At 39.4% G+C, this 12398-nt stretch overlaps 1 protein-coding gene across 4 annotated transcripts in view; it reads right to left on the reverse strand.

Annotated features, from left to right (window-relative positions):
- The window catches only part of eya2 (EYA transcriptional coactivator and phosphatase 2), a 28739-nt gene that overhangs the window by 7432 nt on the left and 8909 nt on the right, over window positions 1-12398 (reverse strand). Inside the window, exons 2-10 of one of the 4 annotated variants that reach the window (XM_057338546.1) lie at window positions 9685-9738; window positions 8281-8321; window positions 8007-8170; window positions 7807-7923; window positions 5783-5859; window positions 4928-5108; window positions 4470-4609; window positions 3575-3658; window positions 1274-1363 (exon numbers count right to left, since the gene is read on the reverse strand). In XM_057338546.1, coding sequence (XP_057194529.1) covers window positions 1274-1363; window positions 3575-3658; window positions 4470-4609; window positions 4928-5108; window positions 5783-5859; window positions 7807-7923; window positions 8007-8112 — 795 coding nt within the window. In that variant the 5' untranslated portion in view covers window positions 8113-8170; window positions 8281-8321; window positions 9685-9738. Of the gene's footprint in view, window positions 1-1273; window positions 1364-3574; window positions 3659-4469; window positions 4610-4927; window positions 5109-5782; window positions 5860-7806; window positions 7924-8006; window positions 8171-8280; window positions 8322-9340; window positions 9466-9684; window positions 9739-12398 lie in introns of those variants that run through there. The other 3 variants (XM_057338548.1, XM_057338545.1, XM_057338547.1) reach the window with 3 other exon arrangements.

Below are 12398 nucleotides of genomic sequence, written 5' to 3' on the forward strand. Positions count from 1 at the left end.
TCATAAGGTAATAATACAGTCAGCTTAAGATATTTCTCATATTTGGTTTTACAAAATAAAAAAACAGAAATATCTCACTGTTGTTTTTTTTATTACTTTTACATGTCTTGGAAAAGGTGGTGGCTAACAAGTTGATACATTGCACTACAGACGTTTTTGGAGATATTAAAGGTGTTAAAGATTAATGCAATGGACACGATTCCAAAAAAGTGTGGATGGTGAGTTGCTCCTTTCAGGAAAGATATTTTTAATGTTTTAATAAAGAGTTGTCGAAGGCTTGGTGGTGGTGACGTTGATGTTAGCTTTTATTTCTGCCGATTGTGTTTTAGCTTCAAAATGTATAAAAATTGTGTGTGTTTGTGAAGATTGTCTTGATGGAGAGAAGGTGTATGTATCATAAACGTTTGTTGATCACAAAGCTTACGCTCTTGAAAATAAAGGTGCTTAAAAGGTTGTTCACAGCGATGCCATAGAAGGACCATTTTTGGTTCCACAAAGAACCGTTCAGCCAAAGAACCATCTCTTTCTTACCTTTTATAACCTGAAGAACCCTTTTTCACCATAAAGAACCTTTTGCAAGACAGAGAGGTTCTTCAGATGTTAAAGGTTCTTTATGGAACCATTTGGACAAAAACGGTTCCTCAACGGCATGAAAGAACCTTATGAAGCACCTTTATTTTTAAGAGTGTATTTTTTGCGATGGCTTTTTGTTCAGTGTTCCGGGTTGTGAACGCCGTCTCATGGTGATGTTAGAAGACATTCGAATGTTTACGTTCTGAACTGTTTTCCGAACAGCGTCTCTTGCAGATATGAATTTTTCTCTGTCGCGTCAGTGTTGCTGATTAATTAAAGCACAAAATGAGCAAAATTAAGCCGTCAATCACATGCAGAAGTAGTTCACCCCCGTGCGGTTATTTGCCGGCGGCATCTCCCGACGCCTTTAAATAGAAAACGCAAGCAGCTGTTGAATGCTGAGAGACGTCGTGGACAATCTGAGGGGCGATTACACAGAAAAACCCGCTGGGGAAATAATACTGTGTGTGCTCTCCTCCCCTGCGAGCTGCTGTTCCACCCCGGGACAAATTTTCTTTTCGGCGTCGGCCACACACCCATAATTAAAGCCTCAAATGTTGTCAGGGCTTCTGCGCCTCATTGAAAGCTTTTAAAGACTCTAATCCTCGCTTTATTCACACGCAGGGCAAACACAATGACTCGCCGTTTATCGTCGGATGGTAGCCCTGACAGTTTGGTGTTGGATGAATTCATTTCTCACCTCCAGGTCGTTGAAAAACAGACGCGAGTCGGCCAAGTTGAAGATCGTCTCTTCCATCCACAGGCCAAGAGAGACGGCTTTGGCAGAGTCCTGCAACAGAAGGAAAACAACCCGTCCAGTTACCCGTTCACATGATTGACAGGTGATGATTCATGATCTTTCTCCGAGTGTCAGCGTGTGGTACGACAGGTTTGTGTACAGCAGGAATGTGAATCACTCCGCACCTCATTATCAGTCACAGCGCTCTCAATCAGAAGCGCTGCGTTTATAAACTGTGCTCTGCTCATTCGCGCGTGTTCTGATGGCAGCACTCGGCCGTCAGTCAATCTGCAGGTGTCAGGCAGAGGTTAACATCAGATTAACTCTGATCCGTCTCCTCTAACAACCAGCATTGTTCGTGAATGGTGTGGGCACAGAAGTTGACGGAGGGGGTTTTCCTGCTTTCATTAGGATAATAACCCCTAATCTACATCAATGAACCACTTCAAATACAGAACAAAAAACACACAACGTCTTTAACTACAGGAATGCTCGTGAAAGCATTCATTACTGTTGTAATCCCTAGTGTTTTTGACGTCAAAAAAATAAAAATAAACACAACATTTCAATCATCTCAACTCAATGTTTTGTTGACTTGTTGCGTGTAAATGTTTCAGTTGTTTCAGTTATAGTTGGTGCCTGTTGAGTAATACATTTATGACACTTCAACTAAGCCAATTGAAAATTTGAGATGGTACCAGACGATTAAGCTCTAAAAGGTAAACGGTAAGCTTATAATAATAATGATTTCATAGGAAATGTCCGTTTGATGTTTCAAACAGAGATGGCGATAGAGAGACAAAAGTCATGGGTTGCAGCTTTAAATGTCATTTCTATTTTTCTACTTTATTATAATATTATCCAAATATTCGTACATTATTTTTTCAGACTTTGTTATAATATCAAACTAAATCGATTTTTTATAATTTATGATAATATGATAAAAAAGTCGAAACTGTCATTTACTTTTTCATAATTCATGATAACGTTACCAAACAAAATTTCATTTGTTATGCATGGAGTTTGTTTTATTATTTACTATTTGATATTGTTTGTAGACAATTAAATGCGCATTATTTCAGAATGTGAGGAAAGATGCTTATGTAATGAACACACGAGAGAGCTGAGTGTTGTGTGACAGTGATGTATGTTTTACTCTTTTGTAGGAATAATCTGATTGTGAAAACGTAGCCTCGGGTCTAAAGTCCCATGCTGAGGTATGTGTCTATACATATCGTCCAATGATAAATGAGACTTCTAATGGGAGAGCAGAAACTCTGACTCGCTGTGGCGTTCAGATCAGATCCACACCCGCAGTGGTTTTCTATTGAAACCTGAGGCCATGCTCGACCCAAACTGGTTGTTTACAGCGATGTCTTTATGGCCTTGACATGCAGTACATATTAAACCAATTTCCCTTCAATATTCAGATTTGCTCTGTCCAGTGTATTTCTGCTGAAGTAGTGTGTTATATCGGAGCGTTCTATCATGTCTTTGGATCTGAACTTAGACACATTAGTCACGCTAACATTTCTGCAGTCTTCAAAAAGAAAATCTAAAGTGCTGCACACTCGAGCTTTTCTTTGAGTCTTCTATATGTCACGTGGAATCCGCAAGGGATCGTGGGAATTCCAAACAGCTTGTGGGCCAAGATAAAGAAACATGGAAGTTGTTCCCATCAGCCGCCGGGAGATTGCGTAGAAGTTCATGCGCTGTCGATCAAACTGGAGGTCTGAATGACAGAAGTGTGCTTGACTGGAGCGAGTTTGAGCGAGAACTTTATTAGGTCTTTCATCGCGCTTTAAAGCGCCTGCTGATTGCATTAGCGACAAAATCGTTTTTCTGTTTGGAAATTGCATTTAACTCTGTGTTATAACCAAGTTAAAAACTGTATTCTCGAAAAACGGTTCAACTTCACAGCAGGAGGATTTTTTAGCTGTGATCTGGCAACCCATTCAAACAGCCCAGCACGCTGGCCACAGAGTTTCACACTTAAACAACACTCAGATTTTTTGGCCTATTTAGATTAATATAAAATGTCACGTCAGTGTTTTTTGAGGGGACATGTTTATAGATAACATATATATATATATATATATATATATAAATTTAGATTGTCTGTGTAAATATATTGATAGCATTTCATTTTCTCTTCAACAAAAAAAAGAATCTCATAAGAATTATGAATCTCATAAATTGGCAGATGTTGAACATTTTATGTGGTATTTAAAAAAAATTGAGGGTGGGAAAACTGGTCGGTACCTTGCCGAAGCGTGTGGAAAATGACCCTGTGAGGAGCGAGTGGAAAATGATGATGGTCTCGTCCAGGTCCCAAATAAACACTCTCTGCGTACACACAAAAACACACACACGCTTCATGAGCATTGATGCAAATCTTAACATGCTGACTAGTCAAGTATTGTATTTACTGCAAAACACTGCATACGATCTCAATCTTGTGTTTATGATAGTAAACGCTGGTCATTTCAGTCTGCTCAGCCTCATTTCACACATGACGAGCAGACAGCCAATCAGAGCTCGCTTCTTTATCTCATATCACACTATAGGCAGTGAATTTACATTTTTACACGGTTACCTTCATCTGTAACGATATACAGTATATATATTATTATTTCACTATACTGTATGTTTGCATGACCACATACAGCCAAAATAAGCTGTTTGTTAAAACAAACCATTGATAAATCAAGTGCATATAATAGTTCACCCTCATGTACATGTTTTAAAACCCCTGTGAATCTTTTTTTTGAATCTTAAATTTTCAATTCATCTTAAAGCACAAAACTTGTGGTGTATGATATGCTGTATATATAAACTGTATTCATTTTCAACCTTGTTTTTATTGTATAGAAAGTGGCCGCTGGATCAATGTCCTTTTGTGTGACACGTACAGGACAAATACAGGTCGTACAGGTTTGTAACGACATGTAAATGATGACATTGACAACATTCATTCCCTCCAGTGTACTGTTCCTTTAAATGCCTCCTCCGTTTCTCTCGGTTTTAAGTTGCGTCGTTGCCAGACATTATTGCAGAACGGGTCTGTTGGAGGTGAAAGTAAATCCCTGCGGTACGGCCCGGAGGAATGTTAATGAAAGATATTGTGTAAGGAACACCATGAAAGCCGCATCTGTACCTCAATGTCAGAGTCCAGAGGGGGTATGGGGTCATTGGCCCGCTTCCGGCCTCTCAGCTTCACATCTGAGCTGCGGCGAGCGGGAGCGCCGTCCTGATCCTTTCCTGGAGTCGGAGGACTCGTGGGAGCGTGGTACTCTCCTGTTAGACGCACACACACGTGCGTGATGACATACGTGGATATAAAGAGACGTACAGTCTGTATGCCAGAGCAAATAGTTGTGAAATACTTATTTAAAATGCGTCACATTTATTAAATGTGTCTGAATGTATTCAAACGTTTCCTTGATATGAAGATCTCAATATCAACTCGAACATTTCTCATCGAATCCAGATGATTTGACCTCTACAATCTACGTTCATTTACACCTCCACACTCTTCATGCGTTTCAACAATTGCAGTGAGCAATTTTAGGAGAAACATCTGAGACTACGTTGAGACTTGAATGAGAATCTTACCTGTGTGGGAGTCTGGGCTGTGATTGGTGGATACAGCGGGATGCTCTGTGTGTTGATAGGGTATGGCCGAGGTGATGGCAGACGGCGTGATGTTGCTGGTTGAGATGTACGGGCTGTTGTAGTGTGTGTTGTAGTATGGTGAATATTGACTTTGACTGTAGCTCGAATATGCTGAGAAGTCCTGATGGGCATAACAACATACATGAATGAATGATCAGATGAACGAACTCTCATTTTGATGTGTCAAATGTGTTTCAAATGAAGGGACCATCTGAAAATTTGGACATGAACACAACCACCCTTACAGGTGCCATGCTTTATTAATGTTTAGTGTTCATCACATTGATATCTTCATCACATGAAGTTCTTCAGAAGAACGACTCTTATGATTTCCGTGATGTTTTGCTACGTTTTGCTATGTTTTGCTGTGAAACTTTGCTGGTCTGTCAGTAACTTACCGTAGATTTCATTACTACTTACTATCATTTTCCTATTAGCACTGTTTTCAATGATTTTAATCAAAATGAAACACTTTTGAGATTCAAAATGAGCAAGAAGAGAATGGCATTAGCACAGCAACACTGCAAAAAAAATGACGTTCTTCCTAAGCATTTTTGTCTTGTTATCCAGTAAAAATGTTTAAAACTTCTTAAATTACGATACGTTTACATAACAAGACAAGTGTCCTAATATAGTTTTTCTTGTTTTAGGAAAGAAAATATAAGAAGAAAATTGCAAATTAAATCTACAGTAAGTTAGTTAAACTACAGCAAAGTTTTACAGTGTACTACGGTACGGTTTTGCCTGTCAGATAGGACGTCTGCTCTGCAGGTTGGTTATCCTGACGTGACCTACCTGCTGTGTCGGACTGAATGGCGTTGATCCCGTGATCCCGTTTGCTCCCTGGAAAATTCCAGAAGAAATGCTGCCGCCTGGAAAAGAAGCAGATAGCTAGTTTGAGGGGAAGTGAGCGTGGTGAAGTCTGGGCCAGACGCATTCGCTGGCAGACCGGCTCCAACACAAACACAGAGACGTGGAAGGGCCTTGTGAAATATAGACCCGTTTAAAGCGCTCGGAGAAAGCACGCTTGATTCATGACTGAGGAAACATTTCAGGTGAAAAAGGGTAAGGTGGAGTCCACAGTCAATCCGAACTTCATTGGAAATGTCGTTTTTCAGGCCGTCGCCGAGGTCCAGTTCTCATTCCCCGTCTCTTTTCCTCCATATTCCCGCCTGTTCGGTTTTTGCCCTAGAAAAATGACTCTGTCAAAACGTAAAGAAATCTCACAGGAAGCGAACCCCAAAATCTTCAAAGAAACGGCCGGAGAGAACGAGGGGAAAGCGCCGGGGCCGTGTTTCCGATTTTCTCCGCGGCGGTGAAACGCGAGGACCTTTGGCACCCGGAGACGGGTTATTTATTTCATGCTACAGCAGGTCTCCTGTTGGAATTCGCCAATAAATCAAACGAGACCGGCGAGATACGGCGCGAGATGCGGTCGGCGCGTTTTCCCAGACCCATTAGAAACCCATCCGTTTCACGAGCAGACAACTTTACAGTGAATGATGTCTGGAGACGCCTAGAAATGACAGTAAATCACTGTAATACAGAATAAATTATATCATCTGCTGCCGACTCATCAGGCCTGTTAGACCCAAAATAAATGTCACTGTGCGTTCTTAAAATAAAAAACGGATATTATAAAGAATTCTCAATGTCCCTCGCCTAACGGTCGTGATAGTTCAACAAAAAACACTTCGAAAATTGCCCTTTTTATAAGTTTTAATAAAAATGAAAAGAATCAAATTCAGAACCATTTTATGGACAGTTTATTGGTCAAACGTCTTCAGCATCACAAGGCTTTGGAACGTCATGAGGGTGAGTCAATGATTTCGTATTTTTCGGCGAACTGTCCCTTTAAAGAAGAAAGCGTGCCTAACACCACTTCACCTTTGACCTTGACAGGGTTACGGTCAATTTCACACTGCGGTGGTAAAATCAGGAGCGTGGGGCAGAAGTGCTCGGCGGTGGACGGAGGGGGGACGCATGACTGCTCAATCACTCCCACCCAGACGCGCTCCTCCAATGGCCGGCGCGTTCCGGAGGGGAGCCGAGAAAGGTTCTGACCCCCTGCGAAAGGAGAGAGAGACGCCTGACGCCAGAACCCCAGACCGCGGATAATGGGGAACAGGTGTGTGTGTGTGTTGGGGGGCATTGACCGTAGACGGCGTCTGAAAATCTGTGTGTGAGGGTTTGTAGCGAGGAGATTTCATCGTGTCCGACAGTACTGATGGACAAAATGTTTTAAAAGTCACATAAAACAAGGTGGTACTGTAATGTGTGATGTCTGTAATGCTTCCCTTCGAGTCGCTAAACATCAGGCAATGATGCAAACGCAGCCAGAAAATTATTGCTGAGCATAAGACGATTGACCATCGGATTCGAAGAGGAAAAATCACATTGACTTTAGAGAAATCGTGGTGTTTGCTTCTCTACTACCCATAATCCTCAGCAGTCATCCACCAATCAGAGACTTGTGGACAATCTTGAACAAAATCATGTACTTTATTTCGAAAGTTTTTATCAATTTATTTATCGTTCTAAATCTGGCATTTTCGTGACACTTGGCATTTAGGGATATGAATAGGATTCACTGTCTCCACAGCAGGTTCCAAAATGATCATGAAATGAAAAAAAAGCTATCGTTTCTTTCTATTGCTATACTTTGTCTGTGATTTTACTTCTTAAATGTGTTTCTCTATAAAGCTGTCTTGTAGCAATACAAATTTGTGAAAAGTGACATCGAAATGATTTTTTTCAGCTATTGTCTAGACAAATGACTGCGTCTTCTCTTTAGTGTTGGAGATGTGGTTGAGACTGACCGTGTGTTGAGTAACTGTACAGCGCTTGACTCTGCGGAGTTCCGCTGAAGTTTGACGTGTAGCCCAGTAAACTGTTCTGACCCGGTGAATGACTCAAACCGTCTTCTGTCTTTATATCTGATGATGAGAGAGACACGTGAGCATGTACTGCAGCTGTAGTATGCACTGTTTAGGGAGGAAGGAAAGTCAGATGTACGCACTGTATGATGATGTCATACTGTAACTCTGTGTAGGGTGTGTGTACGCTGTGTACGGTCCCGCTGTCTGTAACGCCGGGCTGTACTGCGTCTGTCCGTAAGCAGCCATATCTCTTCACCTGTATACAGGTAACAAGTCACGCGTTGAGTCGTTCAAGAGTTTAATACTGTAAATAATGTAAATGCTGAATTGATATGTTGAAGTTGAGAATGAATGGCTTTACTAAGAATTGACACAGAAATGCATACATAAAACTGTACGGAAAATGTCACTCACTTCTTTTAAAATTGTTGCGTGATGGGTTTGTCTTGTGGCCCCTGTGAACACAGAATGTATTAAATAATTTATTTCCGAATAATCATGAATGCACTACATGAAATACGCTCAAGGTGCTAAAACGTTCTTCACAATTATTGGTTCCCAAAGAACCTTTTAGTGGAAACTTTGAAATCGAAACAGATATTTTGTATGTTTTAATATGTTAGGCTTAAGTTCTTTAATAATACAAACTAATTTGTTTCAAGACATGGACAAATTTTACATTCGAAAAGAACAGTGTTGGGTGTAATTAGTTACTAAGTAATGGGTTACTGTAATTTAATTACTTTTCCCTTGAAAAAGTAAAGTAAGGGATTACTTTTATTTTTGTAATTTAATTTCAGTTACTTCAGATGTAATGATATGTGTGTGTAATATATGTGTGTGCAATAGTGGAATTGACATCAAAATTCAAAGTCTAACTTTAAATCCGTGCTTTAATGAATAATTCTCACATTTGTATACTTTGGTCAGTTAATAAGAGTACCTTGTCGTTTCATATTATTGATTTGAATGAATTAAAAGAGCTGTTACATTTCTATCCTTGAATCACTTTTGACGTAGGACATAGAAAGTAATTAGTAATAAGTAATTAAATACTTCTTGGAGAGAGTAATTTCCACAGTAATCTAATTACACTGTTGAATATGTAATAAGTAACTAGTAATTACTTTTCCATTAAACTAAATACTGTGTGTAATATATGTGTGTGCAATAGTGGTATTGACATCCCAATTCAAAGTCTAAGTTTAAAATCTGTGCTTTAATGAATAATTCTCACATTTGTAATACATTGGTCAGTTAATAATACTACTTTATGCAGTTTATATTATTTATTTGAATGAATTAAAAGAGCCGTTTCATGTCTATCCTTCAATCACTGATGTAGGATATAGAAAGTAATTAGTAATAAGTAACTAAATACTTTTTGGAGAGAGTAATTTGAACAGTAATCTAATTACACCGTTGAATATTTAATAAGTAACTAGTAATTAATTACTTTTTCAGAGTAACTTACCCAACACTGGAGAAGAAGTAAGTATCCAAAACTAAGTTTCCCACATCTTTTTTAAGACATCATTTTTATGAGATCATTTTGCACTTCATCCTCTCATTAGACCAGACTGTGATATAAACGAAACATTATTGATTTATATTTAAAAAGGGGGAGGAGCCACTTAACACGCCCCACCCTAATTTCGTGTTAAAGGAAGCATTTCTTATTAAATGTAGTTTTTTGTGCAACAGAAATGTTCTGTGGAAATTAAAGTTTCAAAGCCTAAATAAAGAACCTTTTAAAAAACATTTATTTTTAAGAGTGCATGATCAACAGAAATGATAAAGTATGAAGTTTATTCAGACCTGTGAATGAGGGCAGTTTGTCGTTACACTTCCTCTTTCACACCATCAGCTGTCCTGAAAAAATCACACAGACGTTTGTTAGAAACGCTAATAAATCACCTCGGGCGCAACAGCACGACGCTCGTGTCGGTGAGGTACACTATGAAGAAATGTTCTGAACGGAACATGAAAATGCACAAAGAACAATCGCTGTTTAATGGTGCTTGAATAACTGACAGCATTTCTGCATGACAGATCCAAACGCAAACATAATTAGAATTCTGAGATATAGACAACAGTGAAATGCTTGTTTGTAGAAACCTGCTCGGTGGGACGCTTTCCTGGAACACAACAATGTAGAACCTGCTCTCTCGACTTGCCGTCGCTCGGCACAGAAAACCACAGGCTCTGCGACGTGCCAACGCTTTAACCAGTAACAACAGAGGACGGGGGGAGAGAGGGGTTCGTTTTTGGGCATGAAATGGAGACGGATCTGAATGATATACAGGAAACACATGCACTCACGATGACCTTTGACCCTTAGATGCCACGATCTCTCACGTAGTCTCACGAGAGCGGGCATGTAAACGTTTGCAACAGTTGAATAGAACCACATCAGATTCAGATCTCATATGACTTATTCTGACAGTTTAGATGACGGCGAGTTGAATAATGCCCGACGTCTGCGGTCAGGATGAACTCTACGAATGTTTGAGACAAACAAAGACAACGTGTCTGTGTTCTCAGCAAACAGTTATGACACTGTCGTACAGACGCACTTACGGATGAAAAACATATCGTGTGACTGTCACAGCGACAGCACGGCTAGAATCGTTTCAACGTTGAGGAAACGTGTCAGAAAAGCTGCAGAATGTAGGTGATGATGCGTTATTCTGTGCCTCTTGGTTCACAAAAAATGTATTAAAAATTAAAACAATGGAAAAAATAAATGAAATAAAAATTTCATGCATTATTCATATTTATTAGGGCTGTCAAACGATTAATCGCGATTAATCGCACCCAGAATAAAGGTTTGTGTTTACATAATATATGTCTGTGTACTGTGCATATTAATTTTGTATTTATAAAGACAAAACATACACATACTTGTCTATACATTTTAAATGTATTCATTTATATTTACCAACAATTAAAATTGTAAATGAAAGTTTATTAATAGTTATATTTTATATGTTTCTTAAATATATGCATTTATGTGTATGTGTTTATAAATACAAAATTAATATGCACAGAACAACGGCATATATTATGTAAACACAAACGTTTATTCTGGATGCGATTAATCACGATTAATCGTTTGACAGCACTAATATTTATACATTTAAATAACTAAATCACATCTTTTTCGTAAGTACGTACACGTTTTTTGTGCATTAAAACTACTGTTTTAAAACTCACACAAAACAGTTTTAAGACATTGGATTGCAAAGTCTACAGCCCGCTTTTATTCACATGAGGGTGTGTATAAAAGATTGTGTATAAACACAAACACACTTTCTAATGTTTTCTGAGAACCGAATCTCCAGGTCAGAGAGGCACGGTGATCATTTTGGAACACCCGCTGACGCTCCACACAGTCACACAGGTAACACAAATGTTTCTCCAGATAATACACGCGTGTATAGAGAGACGAGGGAAAACAGAGTCGGAGTGAGCAAACACGGAGCGCTGACTTCCTGTGATGCTCCGCGTGTTTCCTGCCGAGCGTGTCCCGGAGCGAGAGGGCATGGGAAAGAACGCTCTACCCCCTCTCACAGAGGTAAAGTGAGCTTAAACAAACCCCGGACGGGGCACGGCTGGTCCTCGGCGCTTCACCTGGCCTCAGCGCTGTTCTGCTAGCGTTTGCTTTTTTCACGGCTATCATATTGCGCTTGCATCAGTGCGCGCTGACACATGCGGGTTTCTTTTTACCCAGAATGCATTTCATCGCCACAACTTGAGCGTGAATATATCAATGAGATTCTCAACTGTCTTCAGGGTTAAACAAGAGTTCAATACAAATTAAGAGAGGACAACAGAAGGATCGGACAACCCTGGACCACAAAACCAGTCTTAAGTAGCACGGGAACACTTTTAAATGATCGATTTTTCTTTTCTGCCAAAAATCATTAGGATGTTTAGTAAAGATCATGTTTCATGCAGATATTTTGTAAATTTCCTACCGTAAATATATCAAAGCTTTATTTCTGTGAGTCATATGCTATGCTGAGGACTTCATTTGGACAACTTTAAAGGTGATTTTCTCGATATTTGGATTTTTTAAAATTCTGTCATCATTTACTTCGCCTTCGAGTTGTTCCAAATGTGTATAAATGTCTTTGTTCTGACGAACACAGAGAAAGATATTTGGAAGAATGCTTGCAACCGGACAGATTTTGCCCCCCATTGACTCCCATAGTAGGAAAAAAAACAATGGTTCCCCAGAACTGTTTGCTGTCCTACATTCTTCAAAATATCTTCTTTTGTGTTTAACAGAGCAAAAAAATGATAAAGTAATTGTTCCTACTCTGGGAGTCAATGGGGGGCAAAATCTGTCTGGTTACAAGCATTCTTCCAAATATCTTTCTCTGTGTTCAAAGACATTTATACAGATTTGGAACAACTCGAAGGCGAGTAAATGATGACAGAATCTTCATTTTTGGGTGAAGTATCCCTTTACATCAAACACAACTGAAAACTCCTGTTGCTGTTGTTGCATTTACAATCTTGTCTAT

The sequence above is a fragment of the Triplophysa rosa genome, linkage group LG7, assembly GCF_024868665.1.
Source record: "Triplophysa rosa linkage group LG7, Trosa_1v2, whole genome shotgun sequence".
Taxonomy (NCBI): Eukaryota; Metazoa; Chordata; class Actinopteri; order Cypriniformes; family Nemacheilidae; genus Triplophysa; species Triplophysa rosa.